Raw genomic sequence first — 18,281 nt, 5'->3', positions numbered from 1 at the left:
AATGTGGCTATTTTTAAATTTCTCCCGTTATTTTTTGTATCATCATATTAGGATGGCCAACTAGAACAGGTATTCGTTTATAATAAAGTAATTGTTTATAACAAGTTTAATACCGTAATTCAGAAAATAAACTAAATAATTTATTATAATAAATTTAAAAAATAGTAATAATGTATAAAAAAAATTACATGTTCATGTATATAAATTTAATCTTTTAAAAAATACGTAATTATAGCAGTATACCTTTTGTTATTGTGAGGAAGTCATAGGTTTTAGTTGGGCCCAACTCAGGCACGTTATTTGCATGAATGGATACCGACTTTGACCCCTCCCCAAAATTCCCGTGCCCATTCACAGCCTTCCTAGAAATAGGGAGGCAACAAATCTTGGTACAAGTCAATTCAAAACGTTACCTTCAAGATTCTCCGGGAAAAGAAAAAAAAAGAATCTTCTGAGGAAACCCAAATCCATTTGGACATCGCTTATATAAAAAAGGGGTATTATTGATTTCATTGGTTGTCTTCAATTTTATCGATCTGGGTTTGTTATTGGTCACAGATTAATTCCTTGGAGGTTTGTTTGATTTGATTGATGCAATTTCATGTGGGCAAGATATAGACCAATGGGGTTGTTTTGATTGAAAGAAGTATTTGAGGTTTGGATCTTGTTTAGCCTTTTTGTTTCAAATAACTGTTGCATCTGTTTGATGATACTTGTAATTGGTGAAGAAAAAGATAGGAGGCTTGTGAACATACGTTGTTGTGTTCTCAGGCCATTGATTGAGCAAAAAGTTTTGCCTTTTTGTATCCCAAGAGATAGGTGGGATAAGCAGTTTTATAATCTACAGGGTGGATAGTATAAGTTGTTTTGATTTGTAGGCTCTAAAAAAGATTGTAACTTTGAAAGATGGGTTCATCTTCACAAGGGTCTACTTTGTCCAGAAACGTGGCAGGGCTTGTTGATGGTTCTTCTTCTTCTTCGGCTCATAGAGAGGTTTCAGTTTTTGATGGTTTGCCTATATATGTGAAGGAGCTTATTGCTGGAGGTGCTGCTGGTGCGTTTGCTAAAACTGCTGTTGCTCCTTTGGAACGTGTCAAAATACTTTTACAGGTGAACATAGAGATGTTCTACTAGCTTCCCATGTTTTAATCTGATCACTTATTTGTGCCAATTTATAATGGTTTATACAAACTGAATGGCTTTTGTTTCATTGTATATTATGCTTCTTAGGCATTTTCTTTTGATGTTCTCTAGGCTCTATGCATTTAATTCCGAGAGAAAGTAGTCTGCTTGGAGTATTTATCTAATAATTTATACAAGTTGAGATTGATCAGGGGTTAGTTGGAATTGCAACAACAACAAACCCAGTGTAATCCCACAAGTAGGGTCAGGGTAGTGTGTAAGCAGACCTTACCCCATACCTTGTGAAGGTAGAGGGGTCAGTTGGAATTGGATGAATGAAAAGCAGTTACAACACCCACTCTACTAGTCTACTACCATGAATGTTCTAAGGAGAGTTTTTATTTGCAGTTTCTCTATGTCGTTAGTTTTGTTTGTTTTTTGAATTGCAATCTATGTTTCATCAACTTCTCCGGTTTGTTTTCTATCCTTAGTTGAGCTTCTTGTGTTTCCACCTGAATGCACCTGCCAGCTGCTCGTTGTGTGTTCTTTTTTTCCATTCTGCATGTGGCGACTTAATCTGGTGATTTGATGCCTTTGATTCCCTTTTAGATCATTATGACAATCCTAACTTCCTCCCCCTCACTCTTCTCCTTGATTTTTATAGACAAGAACTGAAGGATTTCATTCCCTTGGAGTTTATCAATCTCTAAAGAAGCTTCTGAAGCATGAAGGTGTTATTGGATTTTACAAGTAAGTGTATATTTTATTTTAAAAACTAGAGTTTATTGTCGAAGTTTTTTTTTATTCATGACGCCATGTATTGCAGAGGAAATGGAGCAAGTGTTCTTCGAATTGTACCATATGCTGCACTTCATTACATGACTTATGAGCGATATCGAGGGTGGATATTGAGTAATTACTCTCCCTTAGGAACAGGACCTGTAGTAGATCTTTTAGCTGGCTCAGCGTCTGGAGGAACTGCAGTTTTATGTACATATCCCCTTGATTTGGCTCGTACCAAACTGGCTTATCAGGTGCTTAATTTGGTAAAATACATTTGATTTTCTTCCTTTTCTTGGTGAATATCTGATTGCATCTGGTAGTTTTACTGTTTTGCAATAGCTAGTTTTGTGCATATTCTGCGCCTTTCCTGTTGAAGTTTTTTCATTAACACCATCTGGCAAAGTTGGAAATTGATCTGATTGGAAGCACTTATAGATTGCTTTGCTTTAGTAGGATGAAAGCTGTATCTGATTTTTTGACTTCATCTCCCCCCCCCCCCCCAAACACACACAAAGCTACTCCACCATTGATGAGAAAAAAAGTGTCCGGTCTCTTTCCTAGCTAATATGGCATGTGACGTCCTTTGTGTGAATCATTTAGAAATCTATCCTGCTACATCAATCAGTAAAAATTGCATCCTGGGTATCAGGTTGCTGCTTAAGCTTGTCTTGAGACAAAGAGCGCACATTGGGAAACTATCATTTTGACTGATTCAAGAATCAGGTTAAAAAGAATCACACTGATTGTGTCCTCCAATTTGGCTATTCTGTGGTATCTTATATATGCCAGAGTTACCTGGCGTCTTGGTATTTTTATCAATAAAACTTTTACCTTATCAAAAAAAATATATGCCAGAGTTACCTTCGAAAAATTACTTTGTACTAAGGATCTTAGCGGATGGTTCTATATTCTCTTACTCTCAGCCTCATGTAGGTCCACTTGATAAAACAGATATAAAATTTTACCCTTTTGGGTGTTGGCATACTTGATCTATTTTCACGGCTATCATCTCATGTTTATCCGCTTCCTTTATCTTCTTTTAGGTCAAGGACACAAAAGGAAATTTGGGGAATGGCATTAGACCAACTCATCCTCAATATAGTGGTATTAAAAATGTCCTAGAGGCTGTCTACAAGGAGGGAGGACTCCGTGGTCTTTATCGAGGTGTAGGTAAGTATTTATTGGTTCATATTGAATAATGAACTTGTACTCCCTAATTGACTTATCTGCAATTAACTGGGTCATAAGCCTTTTAAAACATGAAGGACCTAGGTCATGAAGCATGTTTTGCTGTATTGTAGATATAAGATGTGAACTTCATCAACGTGAAGACCATGGCAAATAACCATAAGCACCACGTTTTAGATTGCATATTAAAGTTGAACTTGAATTTGATACCAGAATTGGTCATTCTTTTGGTCTTGTTATCTTTTTACAACAACAACAACAACAACCAAGTAAAATCCCACAAGTGGAGCGTCTTGTCATCTTTTTGTTCTTTCATTATTTTATTTTGGGAACTCATGCAACCACTTTTTGGCACTTCCTCCTAATTCCTTTTTTATATGTAGTTCTTTTCTTCCGGAATGCAAAACTAAGACAATGTTGGAATTGCTTTTGCTATAAATAAAATTTATTGAATATCATAATGTGTAAACCCCTTGAAATTACTTCCTCAATCAAAAAGGATGAGGAGGGTTTCATACTAATTTTAGGTTTTATGTTGTTTACGTACTTAGTATTTTTTATTTTTTTTTAATCTTTACTGCGATGCTGAAAAATCACTGAAACTGATGGAACGTGTTTTTCATGTCACTTGTTTAATCCTCCTTTGCGATATTTTGGTTTGGTTGGGTATAAGGTGAAATTTTGTAATAGCTTGAAGCAGATGGACAGAAGTAGAGATGAAGATTATAGTTTGATGAATTTGGGATTTTATAACAATACAAGAGGATCCTGGGTAAAGAAAATAGAAAAGTGAGGTAAAAAAGTTTTCAACTAGGAAAATGGACATACTTTGAAAACAACCCTAAAAAGGAAATAAGACAATCTCTGTAAAAGAGTAAATTTAATTGTTCTTTTTTGTGAAGGTGTAAATTAATATCTCTCATTTCTAAAAGCTGTCGAGCCTCCCTAACTTTTACAACTTTTTGTGGCTTGATGTCCATGGCTGTACATGCATTCATGGTTTATGGTTTTAATTCTTTATGTATATCAGTGATGCACAAAATGACTCAATTTATATTCTTATTAGGGCCCACCCTTATTGGTATTCTTCCTTATGCTGGATTGAAGTTTTACGTTTACGAGGAGTTAAAGAGGCATGTTCCTGAAGAGCAACAAACCTCCATTTTGATGCGTCTCTCTTGTGGAGCTATTGCTGGTTTATTGGGTCAGACATTTACATATCCGTTGGACGTGGTTAGGAGGCAGATGCAGGTATCACCCATTACTCACTCTGATATGGCAATATAGCTCAATGTAACCCCTATACATCTTCTGTTGATTGAATGACTGCCTGTATTTAGACCAGTGTTGGGCAGATTAGTTCTGGTCTGTCAGACCTTATGCCCTCAAAAAGCTTCTTGTACTTTGAATTCATGTCCATTCTATATCCACGGGAGAGTAACTAGTAACTCTGTGCATCATCTGTGCTTCTGGAATCCATGGCTATTTGAGTGATTAACCTGTGTTCATTTGTACTAAACCCCAAGTGGCAGCCTCACTAAAATATACTCCCTTCCATTATATGAACTTATCTGACTAGGCACAGAGTTTAAGAAAGAAAGAAAGATTTTTGGAACTCGTAAGTCTTATACATGCTTTGACATTTGTGTGGCTATAAAATCATGCCAGTAAGGGTAAAATGGAAAGTTAAAAGTTAAATTGTTTTTAAATGTATAAAGGCCATTCTTCTTGGAAGTTGGAACTGACTAAAAAGAAAATAATTTCACTTAAAATGGAATTGAGTGATTAAGTCAATATTGTGCACTGTCACTGCCACACGTAAACGTAATTAAGTTTTTTTTTTTTTACACACTTGACTTTTGAGCATGTGACATAGCATATGAATCAATAAACTAAAAAAAATGTCCTTTCTTCAGGTAGAGAATCTGCAACCTTCAATGCAGGGGAGAGCCAGATATAAGAACACACTTGATGGCCTTTCTTACATTGTTCGTAATCAAGGTTGGAGACAATTATTTGCAGGTCTCAGTGTTAATTATATGAAGGTAATAAGTTCGTTTCTGTAGTAGCCTTTTCCACTATAACTACAATCTTTAACTTGTTCTTTAAAGAATTTCTAGTTTACCCTATTTTGAATGCTAATATATCTTGCCCATAATTCACATTTTGGCACACACTTCATTTGGGATTTGGGTTAAACTTTAGTGGAAATACTTTTTGGACCTTGAATGCTGCTTAACTGCAGAAATGAAAAAAGATAAATGTGAATGTCCGACAAAGCAAAAGCAATTATCCTGTGATTGAAAACAAAGCTTGTCCGACTTCAGTGCTTTGAGAAGTACTTATTGAACGTTCACTGAAAGGATATCATAAAGTTGATAATAAAAGTGACATTTCTGATAGGGAAAAATAGACAAAGTATCTCTTAATTTTGCTAACTATTTTTAGCTTTAATACTTTGTTGATTGAATCAAGGCATGATGCAAATCACCCTACAACCATAAGGCTGTTGCCTTTCAGGTCAATTCACTGGGGTTCAGAAACAAAATAAGCTTGTGAATAACTTTGTAGAATTCCCAAATTACCATTGCTAATTGTGTGGTATCATTTTGTTCATTTATACAATATACAGGATAAATATCCAGGTCGTTTGGAAAAAACAAAGTCAGTCAGCCATTTATACTTGATCTCAAAGACTATAGAAACACTGAGATATGCGATTTGTTTTATCTAAAATATCACATTTAACGAGTCTTTGAAAAAATTATCGCTTCTGGATGACTTAATAAATTAATTATCCCTGTCATTTCGCCACTCTCCAAAAGAAAAACTATCCTCGTCTCCTTCCTTTTTCCTTAATTTACCAGTTTTCATCACCTTTCCTTTTGCCGTCCTCGTATTCTGAATTACCTTAATCCGCCTTCAGACCACAAAAAATATGTCTAGGAGTAGCTTTTTCTGCTATATGTTCTGGAGAGAAGTCACACTTATGCACTTCCTAACACGACCCAAATTCCTACCTTTTTAAAATCTAATTTGTTCTTATTGTATTTATAGGTGTTTTACTTTTTAGCAAATAGAGGAATCATGTGTTAGCATTTGACAAAGAATATAGTGCTAATTATCATTCCAAATATGGATTGGATCCACTGTTTTATATTAGTTAGTGATGTACCATATTTTTGTTGCTAGATTTCTTCAGCAACTCATTGTCTCTTTTGTTCTGTTGGCAGATTGTTCCTTCAGTGGCAATTGGCTTCACAGCGTATGACACAATGAAGGCATGCCTTCATATTCCTCCCCGGCAGAAATCAAAATCCATAGCTGCTGCATAAATGCACCCCAAATGGTGACAGCAACTCACATAATTCTGCATAAAAGATTTGATAGTCTTGATTACCAATGCAAAACAAAAAGGGCGACCGGTGCACAAAGTTCTAGCTATGTGCGGGTCCAGAGATGGTCAGGCTATTTGGTCTATCGCACGCCATCTTACCTACAGAAAATTTACTTAAAGACATCACTTTACTAGTCGTGTCTCTTCCTTCTAACCAGTTCAATTTAATTCCTGATGTAGAAGTATGATATCTGCACAGTCTAGTCCTATTATACATTGACATTGTTTGACATATTATACTCCGAATCATGTTGTTTCATAATCCTCTGTGCTATATACGAAAAAGACAACCCAGAGAAGAATATTTGAGGGGCTAAATTTCTAACCAAAAAGCAAATCTTTTGCAACGTTAACGAATCGATTATTTGCATTTACCTTTTACTCCTCAGTCCACTCCTTCCTTTAGGCGTCCTATGGTCAATTTGACTAGTTTCTAGAGTGATATTTGAGCTAGATCATCTCTTCAAATTTAAGAATACAATTATAAACCCTGTTAAAATATATCTATTTATATCTATATTATATTAAAAGCACAAAGGCCCTTAGCGAAATGTCGTTTGCCTTTTTTGCACTTTAAAATTTAATTTCACATTAGGCAAAATAGTCATTTAATTATTCTAATATTTATTAAGACTTTAAAATCAGCTAAAAATCTTGCATATTAAATAATTACCTTATTTGAACTACTAGGTAAGAAATTCTAATATTAAAAATCAAATATTAATTAAAGATTTACCTTATAGAGCTATAAGATAAATATAGTAATTAAGTAATATATAAAACGTAACATAGAAACTTCAGATAGCTTATATATACTTTCCTTATGGCGTTGAATCAAACGGTAAATAAGGAATAGAAAGAATCAAATCAAATTTGACATTAGTCTTGTTTATTATAGGTACTCTGTAATTTTTCTTCTTTTGTTTTTTGGACTATCATTACCATGAATCCATGACAAAGAATAAGTGTAAAAATTGCTCCCCATTTAACATATACCCATTTTTTAAAAAACTTTTAATTTATACTCACTTTTTAAACAATTTCAGCTCCCTTTCTCCTCCTTCATTTTCTTTTTTCTTCTTCTACAACGATGACTTCAACATTGCTCTCTTTGATTAATGAAGCTAAAGCAAATATACTAAGTACTTCCATTTGGATTATTATAACATTAAAAACTAGTTTCCTCATTGTCTGGAAACACAACTCCGTCATCCATTGCTGGAAATTTACTTGATACCGTGAATATTTCTACTCCAGCCTTTAACAATAAGTTTCAAATTCATTCTTTCCCGTACACATGGAGTTTGTTCTTCTTTTTCTTTTCTCTTTTCTTTAGGATGTCATATATTCAGAAAAAAATAATATCTTCGGCAAAAAACTTAAAAAATAAATAATTTTACTGGCTTGTTCAGACGCCCCAGATTTGACGTTGTCTGCCTTGGCATCATGGTTTTGCGGATTGATCAATCGAAAAGCATCAATTACCACCTTCCTTTTAACACTCTGAATTGGATCCCGATTACATAAAATTTGGGTGAGTTATCAAAAACTAGAACATCTTGATAGTGGGATTCCCGAGTTATAAAGACAAAAACTTCAGCTCTAGAGCTGAAGTTTTTCAGTTACAACACAAAAACTTCAGCTATAGATAGGGGTGGGCATAAAATCCGAAAAACCGAATTCCGAACCGAACCAAATTAATTAGGTATTTTGGTTTCGGTTTTTTCGGTTTTTCGGTCTAATTCGGTTATGAATTTTCGGTATTTCGGTATTTCGGTATTTCATGTTTTCGGTTTTATAATTCTACAATTTTGGTAAACCGAAATACCGAAAATTCATACTACTAAGCCCAATTATAGGCCCATGCGGCCAGCCCATGCATCCCCACAGTCCACTCACACCCAGGCCCAGCTCCCTCAAGCCTCTTAACTCCCAACCCAAGCCCGGTAGAATTACCCAAGTCAGATTAACCAAGCCTGAAGCCACTACACAGTACACATTACATTACTCATTACTCATTAGGATTTAGGGCTTCGTTAATGCTTAGTTGCTTACTGCCTTCAGACTCAGAGTTCAGACTTCACGCTTCGACTGGAGAAGTGGAGATATCATCGAGAAGAAGAAGACGAGAATCGAGTCATCGACTGGACGACTGAGACTCTGCGAGTCTAGGATATCACTTTATCACTTATCAGTCTGCGAGTAGACGATTCTCGTCTGCTTACTGCTTAGAATCGATTCGATTCCTCACTCCTCACAAATTCCGGGCAAACGAAGTGTCGAAGTCTCGAAGACGCTGTTGTCCTGTTCCAATGTTCCGAGCTCGATTCAATTTCAATTTCAAAGGTATGTTTCGCTTTCTTTTGGTTGTACTGCTAATTGAATGAACTGCTGTTCCGAGCTTTTCACTTTAGTAGGAAAATATCATCTGTATCACATTCATGTTGTTTAATTCATTTGTAGATTTTTGTTTCAAAATAACTGTTACTGGGATTGTTACTGATAGCTAGGTAGTTAAATTTGTAGATTTAGTTGTAGGGTAGCAACTAGCAAGGTAGTTAATTTGTTGATTGTTACTGATAGCTAGGTAGTTAATTTGTTGATTGTTCATTTATATTTATATTTGTTTTATTTTGTATAGATGGAAGATACAAGTAAAGTAAGTGATGTTGGTTCCAGTGAAAGCTTACCTATTACGATAGATAGTAACACCAACACCATTGATACTCAAGATTCCAAGAAAAGGAAAGCAATGCAACCTAGGTCTGACGTTTGGAACCATTTTGATAAATTTGAGGTTAATGGGGTTGGGAAAGCACGGTGTCGATATTGTAAACAAGCTTATGCTGCTAATTCATCTAAGAATGGAACAACAGGATTGAAGAATCATTTGCTTAGATGCAAAGAATACCCACTTAAAATTGCAGAAGATAATAGTCAAACAAAGCTAAATTTTCAATTTTGCCAAAATGATGAAGGATCAATTTGGAAATTTGATCAAAAAGTGGTTAGGAGGGCCTTAATTGAGATGATAGTTACTGATGAACTACCATTTAGCTTTGTAGAAAATGAAGGCTTTAAGAAGTTTATGAGAAAAACTCAACCACTATTTCGTATTCCTTCTCGTAGAACAATAACAAGGAATTGTTATGAAGTTTACGGTGAATTGAGGCAAACTCTAAGAAGTTCTTTTAGAGAAGCACAACCAAAAATTTGCCTAACAACAGACACTTGGACTTCATTACAAAGAATAAATTATATGTGTTTGACAGCCCACTTCATTGATAGGGATTGGAAGTTGCATAAAAGAATACTTAATTTTTGCCCTATCACTAGTCATAAGGGTGAAGAGATGGCTAAAGCTATTAGGGATTGTTTGCTTGAATGGAAATTAGACAAGGTTTTCACTATTACTGTGGACAATGCTTCTTCAAATGATGTCACTGTCAAAGAATTGTCTAAACAGTTAGATATGTGGAAAACTAATATGATGAGTGGTAAACATCTTCATGTGAGATGCATGGCTCATATACTAAATCTAATTGTGCAAGATGGTTTGAAAGAACTTGATGCTTCTGTGACACGTGTTAGAAATATTGTGAGGTATGTGAGATCTTCGCCTGCAAGGACCTTAAAGTTTAAACAGTGTTGTGCACATGTAAAGGTAGAATGTACCAAAACGTTGTGTTTGGATGTTCCTACCAGGTGGAATTCCACCTATTTGATGTTGGATACAGCTCAACACTTTGAAAAAGCCTTTGACAAGTTGCATCTTTTTGATGATGGATTTTCTGCATATCAATGTTCTCATCTTTGTGAAGATGGTGGTAATGCAGGTCCTCTTGAATCTGATGATTGGGTGAATGTGAGGAATGTTATAGAGTTTCTTGCACGATTTCACGAGCTAACTAAAAAAGTTTCAGGTTCACGTTATGTCACTTGTAATTCTCATTTTGAGGATGTATCTGAACTTTATTGTCATTTGAAAATGTGTTTAGCTAGTGAGGATGAACATTTGAGAAAAATGGCTCAGCAAATGCAAGAAAAGTTCAAGAAGTATTGGGGTGAGCCTGAAAAGATGAATAAAATGATTTTTATTGCTTCCGTCTTGGATCCACGTAACAAATTTGAATATGTTGAGGGAGCACTTGAAGAACTTTTTGGGGAGGAAAAAGGGAAGAAAATAAATGCTGAGGTGTATGCTTATATGAATTCTTTGTTTGGAGAGTATCTAAAAAAGTATTCAACAGAATCTTGTCCTCAATCTCCATCTAGTTCTACTTCATCTAACAACACATCTAATACACCTAGTGGGAGTGTTATAAGTGCATCAAAAATAAGGACTAAGCTTAGCTTGAAGAAACAAAAGGAAGACAATGGAAATGGGGGTGCTAAATCGGAGTTGGATAAATACATTAGTGAAGAACAAGAGCCTTATAGTGAAGAATTTGATATCTTAAGTTGGTGGAAAACACATGCTCCCAGATTTCCTATTCTTTCGGAGTTGGCTCGTGATGTGTTGGCAATTCCAATTTCTAGTGTGGCGTCGGAATGCGCGTTTAGCACTGGTGGCCGTATTCTTGATTCATTTAGGAGTTCATTGACTCCTAAATGTGTGCAAGCTCTTATTTGTCTTCAAGATTGGCTTAGAGAAGAGAAGAATCCTATTAATGTTGAAGAAGACTTGAAGTATCTTGAGGAAATCGAGCTTGGTAAGCTTTAATATTTGTGTGTATTTTAATTCAAAATAATATATCATGCTTTTTCTTTTGTATGACATATTTGGTTGTATTATCTTTAGATATGGAAAATAATGGAAGCACTACTAGCATTGTTTGATGTATAGTTGCAACTTGCATCTTGAGTGGTAAGTTTAATACTCTATTTGTTTGGTGATAACTGATAATGATATACTTAATATTGTGTAGTTCTGTTTTATTATCATCAAACTATAATATTCTAACTTATGATTTATATTTTTTTTTAGGTTCAAGTGCAATCATGCCCCGTGCTACTGCTCAACGCCCCGTGCTACTGCTCAAGAGTCATGACTGTTTGTTGAGGGATGCCCTCTCTGTTTTTGTTGCACTATATTTAACTGTTTAAGTGTTAAGACTGTGCAGACTTGCAGTTGGACTGTGTTGGACTTGTTAAGACTGTTTTTGTTGGACTGTGTTTAAGTTGTTGGACTTCTTGGACTGTGTTAAGTGTTTAACTCATTAACTGTGTAATCAGTACTGTGCAATTGGCAGTTGTGCAACTGCAGATATTATTCTGCAATTGCAGATGTTTTTTTTTGCAATTGCAGATGTTATTCTTGTGCAGTAATATAGTTGTGCAACTGCAGATGACCAAATGTTATTCTTGTTTCACAGTTTCAGGCTTTCAGGTTTCAGCCATGTGCAGTTGTGCTTGACTGCTTGTGCACGTTCACGTTGTGGACTTGTGGTTGTGCACTTGTGCAGTTGTTTTACAGTTTTAGAGTGAAAATTATAGTGTCAAATTAGAGTGAAAATTACAGTGTTGGTGTTTCAGGCTTTCAGCCATGTGCACGTTCTTGTGTTGTGCATGTCCAAAGTCCAATTGTCCACTTATATATTGAAAAACAGTGCATAGTCCACTGTTTGTTACTTGTTAGCACAACACTTAAAAATTTGGTATACACAATTGATAAACCGAATACCAAAATACCGAACCGAAATTCTAAAAACCGAACCGAAATACCGAACGCCCACCCCTAGCTATAGAGTTGAAGTTTCCTAGTTACAACACAAAAACTTCAGCTCCAGAGCTGAAGTTTCACAGTTACAACACAAAAACCTTTAGCCTAGAGCTGAAGTTTCACAGTTACAACACAAAAACTTCAGCTCTAGAGCTGAAGTTTCCCAGTTACAACACAAAAACTTAAGCTCTAGAGCTGAACTTCAGGCCCGGCTACTAAAATGCTGAAGTTTTGCGTGATTGCCTTTGCTACTTCAGCCCCGTGTGCTGAAGTTATGCGAAAAAGCGGGTACACTTGCAATTTCTTTTGCAAAGCGGACACAAGTTAAATTGTGACACAAAAAGCGAGTATAGATGCAAATGCCCCAGAATAAGTTGATCAAATATTTTATGTAAAAGACTTTCAGTGGATTAAGTACGTAATAAATAATAGGAACTGATATTGCGTGTATCTATCTATATCTATACTATATTAAAAGCACGAAGTCCCTATCGAAATATCGTTCAACTTTTTTACCTTTTACAAGTGCATTATATGTTGGATATACTTGTAACTGTAATCACTACTCTATTTTTTTTTTTTTGTGGGGAAAAAAATTGTCGTGTGCTTACTTTTAGGTTTAGGATTCTTTAGAATTTTTATTGTTTGGGATTCTTTTCTTACGGAATTTTATTTCCTTTAGGTTTTGTTTCCTTTAGTTGTAGGAATCTTTAAATTTCTTATTTATTACGATGTGCATTGTAAATGTAATTAATTTTTAAGACATACTGTAATTATTTTCTATCACTATTATTATATCAAATTTAAAAATTCATTCATATTAAATTGGTACAATTACACTCCTATTCATAATCAAGGAAATAAATAAAAACCTACTTAAAATAGAAAAGCACCTACATAAAAGAACGATAACAATGAAAAGAATGTGTTTGGCTATAATTTTGTTGCTTTCCCAACCGTGTTGCTTTCCCAACCGTGTTGCTTTAACGTTGTTAAAAGAACCATAACAATGAAAAAAAATATTATATTAGTTTTATTCTTGGCTTGATATCATGTGATTTGAAGCTTTTAGTTAATAAGTTCACTTCCATAGTTTTGTTTTACTGTTTTCTATGATTTATGATATATGTTGGTATTATCTGATATATCATTTTGGCGGATGTATCATTCTTAAATCTTATTTTTATTTTCTTGATGCCTCCCATGATGTTTTACGTGTAGTTTTTGTTTCATGGCTTTGGGAAATTAATTTTATGTGTTTCACTATTTTCGTAGATTAGGCAAGCTCAGAGCCTGTGATGCATGGAAATACTAGTCATACCGTAAATTAGTGACAGATATATCGGGCCAAGGTCAGTCTTCGAGATTTGGAAGAAATATTCTTATCCTATTCGTGGATTGTTGCAGTTTACTTTTAATCAAGAAAAATAACTTTGATTAGCGTTGCTTTAATATCAGGGATATGCGCCGATCTACTTAGGATGTGCAAATTTTTATATCCATCAATTGCCTCTAGAAAACTAGAGTCCTCCAAAAGATATTGTACTATTTACGAACACAATTTTAATTTATTTCTTTTTTAATCTCCTGCTCAGTTAAACGCTATCACATAAATTGAGACATTGAATATATTACTATAGGATATGCTAATTCTTTCTTTCATGTTGTAATTTTCAGGACTTTGGATGACATTGACCCTGATTAACAAAGCTATGAGGTAGACTATCCATTCATATGTCTTTCGCTGTTGTTGTTTTGTGTAACGACCCGACTGGTCGTTTTGCCTTCTAAGACCTCGTTCCCTTAAATAAAACTTTCCGTGCTTGCTTTAGATAATTTACGATTTGCGGGGACGGTTGGTTCGGGAATTGGAAGAATTTTGAGTGAAATATGTCCATTTGATTTTTTAAGATTCTCTTAAAAGACTAAGTTTGACTTTGGTCAACATTTTGAGCAAACAGACCCGGATCCGTAATTTGACGGTCCCGGAGGTCCCTGCTTTCCCTCCCCTTTTCGCAGATGCGGTCTAATTCTCGCAGGTGCAGGACCGCAGATGCGGAAATCGCTGGCCAGTGAGGTTCATTTAATACGAGTTCAATACCATTTTTATCACTTATACACTCTTCCATTGGCGATTTTGGAAGCTTTGGAGAGGCGACTTCCACTTAGTATTGTGAGGTAAGTTTATTTCATCCATCTTTAGTTTAATACTTGCATATTAGATAGATTAAACACTAGAAATTAGGTAAAAATCAAGGGGTTAGAGCAAGACCTAGGGTTTTAATAAAACTTAGATTTAACCACGAAATTTGTTATGAAATGAATTAGGAATCATATATTATTGATCCTTAGGTTGTAGAGAACAATTTCCTTCGAAAAATCTCGGAATCCGGGCACGTGAGCCCGGGGTCGGAATTTAGGAAACTTGTGTAAAAGGTTGGGAAATTGCTTAAATAGTTAGAATTCGATCTTGTGAGTCTATATTGACTAGTTCTTACTTCATTTAACTAATTTGGGATTGTCCGGCTCCGAATTGAGGGCTTGGACTTGTTCTTGATATTTGGAAATGCGCTTGGAGCGAGGTGTGTCTCCTTTCTAACCTTGTAAGAGGGAATTGTCTCCATATGTATAATAATTGAGAAAATTGCTACTAAATGCGGGGGCTACGTACGCACTAGGTGATGAGAGTCCGTGCGTAGCTACTATGACGTTAATTGTTAGGCTAGATTAGGACCCACGTCATGCCTAAATTGTGAATATCTCTATATTAACTTGCTAATGTGATCATTTATGATATGTTAGAAACTTGGAAAGAAATAAAGGTGAACATGTGAACTCGTTGAACTCTTGTAAGAATCTATTTGTATATAAATGCACCTTTGTGTGTATTCTTGATGTTTCTTGATATTTATGGATCAGCCGATCGCCTCAGTGTAAATAGATGCATCTATGGTTCGCGTCGTTCGACCCTCGGCAGTGCACAGTTTATTTTCTGTTGGAGCGGGCCGTCGACCTCGGCATAATGTGCGCATGATATTTATGCGAATTCGTATACATGACTTGTTTTGTTAAGTATTTTGAAATGTAAATGGCTAACTGAAATATGGTCAAGAACATGATTATTGCTTTTCGTTATAAACTGTTGATTACTGGTGATCCCCATGCTTAGTATAACACTTTATCATATTATTTTGACCCTAGTAAGTATCAAGTCGACCTCTCGTCTCTACTTCTTCGACATTAGACGGGATACTTACTGGATACATATTGTTTATGTACTCATACTACACTTCTGTACTTAATTGTACAGGATCTGAGGCAGGTATATTTGGTTACCAGTCTAGTGCGCGCCCCTGATTTAGTGACCGAGACTTCCACGATGAGCTGCTTCCTTCCTATGCCGTTCAGCAGCCGGATGGAGTCTTTTCTTACTTTTGCTGTCTTTTCTATCTCAGACAGTAGGATAGAGACATTCTTTTGTACATTCTACTAGATGCCTATACTTGTGACACTATGTCTTGGCACACACATTAGTAGACATTTATTCTGGGTTGTATAATCGGGTTATATACATTATTGATCACTCCTGGTTTTAAATCTAAATTGGAGCATCTGCTTTACTTGTTTCTGATAAAAGTAACACAAGAATTTAATTATGTTTCCGCGTTGGCTTGCCTGGCAATGGTGTCGGGTGCCTTCATGACCTATTACGGAAATGGGTCTGTGACATTTTGTATTTATTTTCAAGTTTCCTACTTAACATATGAACTTCTCTTAAGATTTATCATGAATTTCAATAGTCTTTTATGCTTAATTTGATTTTCATTATGAGAGGAAGACCACCAAATATTTTTACCTGTTGATTTCTTCATCTATGCAATATAACAACAATTGGGATGCATGACACATTTTTTAATAGTCACATCTTGGTCTCGAAAAGAATATCAGGTAACAAAAGAGAAAATATTCATATTAGAATATCTTTTATAAACTCATTAGTTCCTTACTCATCATTGGCCTTTTACTTAATTAAAGAACCTTATTTTATTTTCCTTGTATTATCGAAGAATTTCATTATTTTCTTGTACGGTAATATTAGAAAAGTAGCAAACCTTTCTTTTTGGAGTTTTTAAGTTTTATTCTAAATTTTCATGTTCACAATAAAAATAAGAAATATTTCAAAATACACATTTTCTTACTTTTTTTAAACCTTTAAATCTTTTTTTTGATAAATTATAAATTTATGAAGCCGGAAATGAGATGTTGGTCGATTTTATTTAATACAAATATTACACCAAAACTTTTCACCAATAAAGGTTTGATATAATGAAAGGAATGGGTTTGAATATCTCTCAAATTAATTTCGCCAATATTTTATAAGTCGCCCACTTTTTGTGAAAAGTCTGCTGCAATTGCACAATAATTCAAATTTTGATAAATCACATTTTATTTTCATATATGTGTCACCAGTTACCATAGTAAAGCTCATATGAATTTTGCATCATATTTTAGTGTTTTTTTTTCAGTTCAATTGGTATATACGTAGCTTATTTTGTTGGTCGCATCTAAAGAATTATTAAAGCGCCAATTCTTTTATTGGTATATATATATATAATTCTTTACCATAGTAAAGAATTATTGGTATATATATATATATATATATATATATATATATATATATATATAATTTTATTTTTTTATCTATGCTATATTAAAAGCACAAAAGTTCTTAGCGTAATGTCGTTCATCTTTTTACCCTTTAAAAATCAGTTTTACATTGGATAAAATTGTAATTTAAATTGCTTTCCTAATGGTTAGGACCTTAAAATCAAGCCAATTGTTTTACTAAATCAAAACTTATTTGAATTAGGTAAGAAGTTCTTAACATTTTCTAAATTTTATGATCTTTTCAATTAATAAAAGAATAATGGCATTATATCAATTCATGGTAAACTTCTTCATATGCACAAAGTACACGTTAGGTTTGACTACTTTTTTTTTTTTTGCTTAAATACAATTAATCATTTAAATTATATTAGAATGCATTTATTAGTGGTAAATATTTATACAATTATGAGAAGTAAATATATCAACAGAAATATACATTCCATGTTAGATATAATGATAACTGCCGTTAATATTTTATATGTTGGATATTTGAATTGATTTTCGAAATTTTCAATGAACTAATATCTTAATTGTGTATAAATTTAGTATCTTAATAAAAAAAAATAGAGAAATTTTGTTAGGAAAAATGACACTGTATAGCCGCTCTCAAAATAATAACCGAAAAATGTATAATTTTTGTATTTATATATACATTATGTATGTTATATACAAAAATTATACAAATTTTATACACTTTTCCTGCTACCGAATGTAAATAGTTTCTGGCATGGGTTAAAAGTGATAATACCCCTTTTCCTTACTCTTAATTATATAAATATTACATTTATCTCGATGTCAATTATTATTACACGTAACTCATTCCTATTCTAAATTTTACACACTTTTTATTAATAGACGTAAAAACACGTGCAACGCACGTACACTAAAACTAGCCATATATATTATATTAAAAGCACGAAGGCCCTTAACGAAATGTCGTTTGCCTTTTTTACCCTTTAAAACATAAAGTTCTCATTAAACAATATAGTAATTTAAGTATTGTAAGATTTTTTGGTAAATAATCTTGAATTATTTGCTATTAAACGTTGCCTTAATTATTTGGTTAAATTTTCTTCACGTTTCTTACACAAGGAAACTTAATAAAAAAAAAATCCTAATTTTCACTCTCATTAAATGACACTATCTCATTAAATTCCTTTTACTCTTTGGAGTATTAAATGAGTTATTATGTTTGCCTTAATTATTTGGTAAAAGTTTTCTTCACGAGTATTACACAAGGAAAGTTCGAACTTGGAACTTAGTTAGATTCCCTTTATATTTGGGACTTGGTAAAAGTTAGGACTTTGGTACACAAGGAAAGTTGGAGTATTAAATGTGCCTTAATATTTGGTAAAAGTTTCTTCACGTTGGTTACACAAGGAAAGTTTGGACTTGGTTAAA

At 34.1% G+C, this 18,281-nt stretch overlaps 2 protein-coding genes and 1 long non-coding RNA gene across 4 annotated transcripts; all 3 read left to right on the top strand.

Annotated features, from left to right (window-relative positions):
• Positions 1-321: 321 nt before the first annotated feature.
• LOC104210051 (mitochondrial carrier protein CoAc1) lies at positions 322-6,752 on the top strand. 2 transcript variants are annotated; one of them, XM_070155394.1, is made up of 7 exons: positions 322-1,110; positions 1,787-1,872; positions 1,949-2,168; positions 2,949-3,075; positions 4,160-4,344; positions 5,010-5,138; positions 6,327-6,752. In XM_070155394.1, exons 1-7 carry the CDS (start codon positions 907-909, stop codon positions 6,426-6,428), a joined length of 1,053 nt encoding a protein of 350 aa, XP_070011495.1. In that variant the 5' UTR covers positions 322-906; the 3' UTR covers positions 6,429-6,752. The 2 variants fall into 2 exon arrangements, with proteins under 2 accessions (XP_070011495.1, XP_009757153.1); XM_009758851.2 differs by having other exon boundaries at positions 325-1,110; positions 1,949-2,156.
• A 2,379-nt stretch (positions 6,753-9,131) lies between these two features.
• On the top strand, positions 9,132-11,977 carry LOC138876034 (zinc finger BED domain-containing protein RICESLEEPER 2-like). Its single transcript, XM_070154920.1, has 5 exons — positions 9,132-9,661; positions 10,196-11,202; positions 11,478-11,566; positions 11,726-11,814; positions 11,866-11,977. The coding sequence occupies exons 1-5, from the start codon at positions 9,132-9,134 to the stop codon at positions 11,975-11,977; spliced, it is 1,827 nt and encodes a 608-aa protein (XP_070011021.1).
• A 1,500-nt stretch (positions 11,978-13,477) lies between these two features.
• On the top strand, positions 13,478-14,314 carry LOC138874441 (uncharacterized). The gene is made up of 3 exons (XR_011401427.1): positions 13,478-13,564; positions 13,890-13,929; positions 14,252-14,314. It is a non-coding gene; the product is annotated as an uncharacterized lncRNA (long non-coding RNA).
• The last annotated feature ends 3,967 nt before the right edge of the window (positions 14,315-18,281 follow it).

The sequence above is a fragment of the Nicotiana sylvestris genome, chromosome 8 (genome assembly GCF_000393655.2).
Source record: "Nicotiana sylvestris chromosome 8, ASM39365v2, whole genome shotgun sequence".
Lineage (NCBI taxonomy): Eukaryota > Viridiplantae > Streptophyta > Magnoliopsida > Solanales > Solanaceae > Nicotiana > Nicotiana sylvestris.
This window is presented reverse-complemented; position numbering and strand designations above follow the sequence as displayed.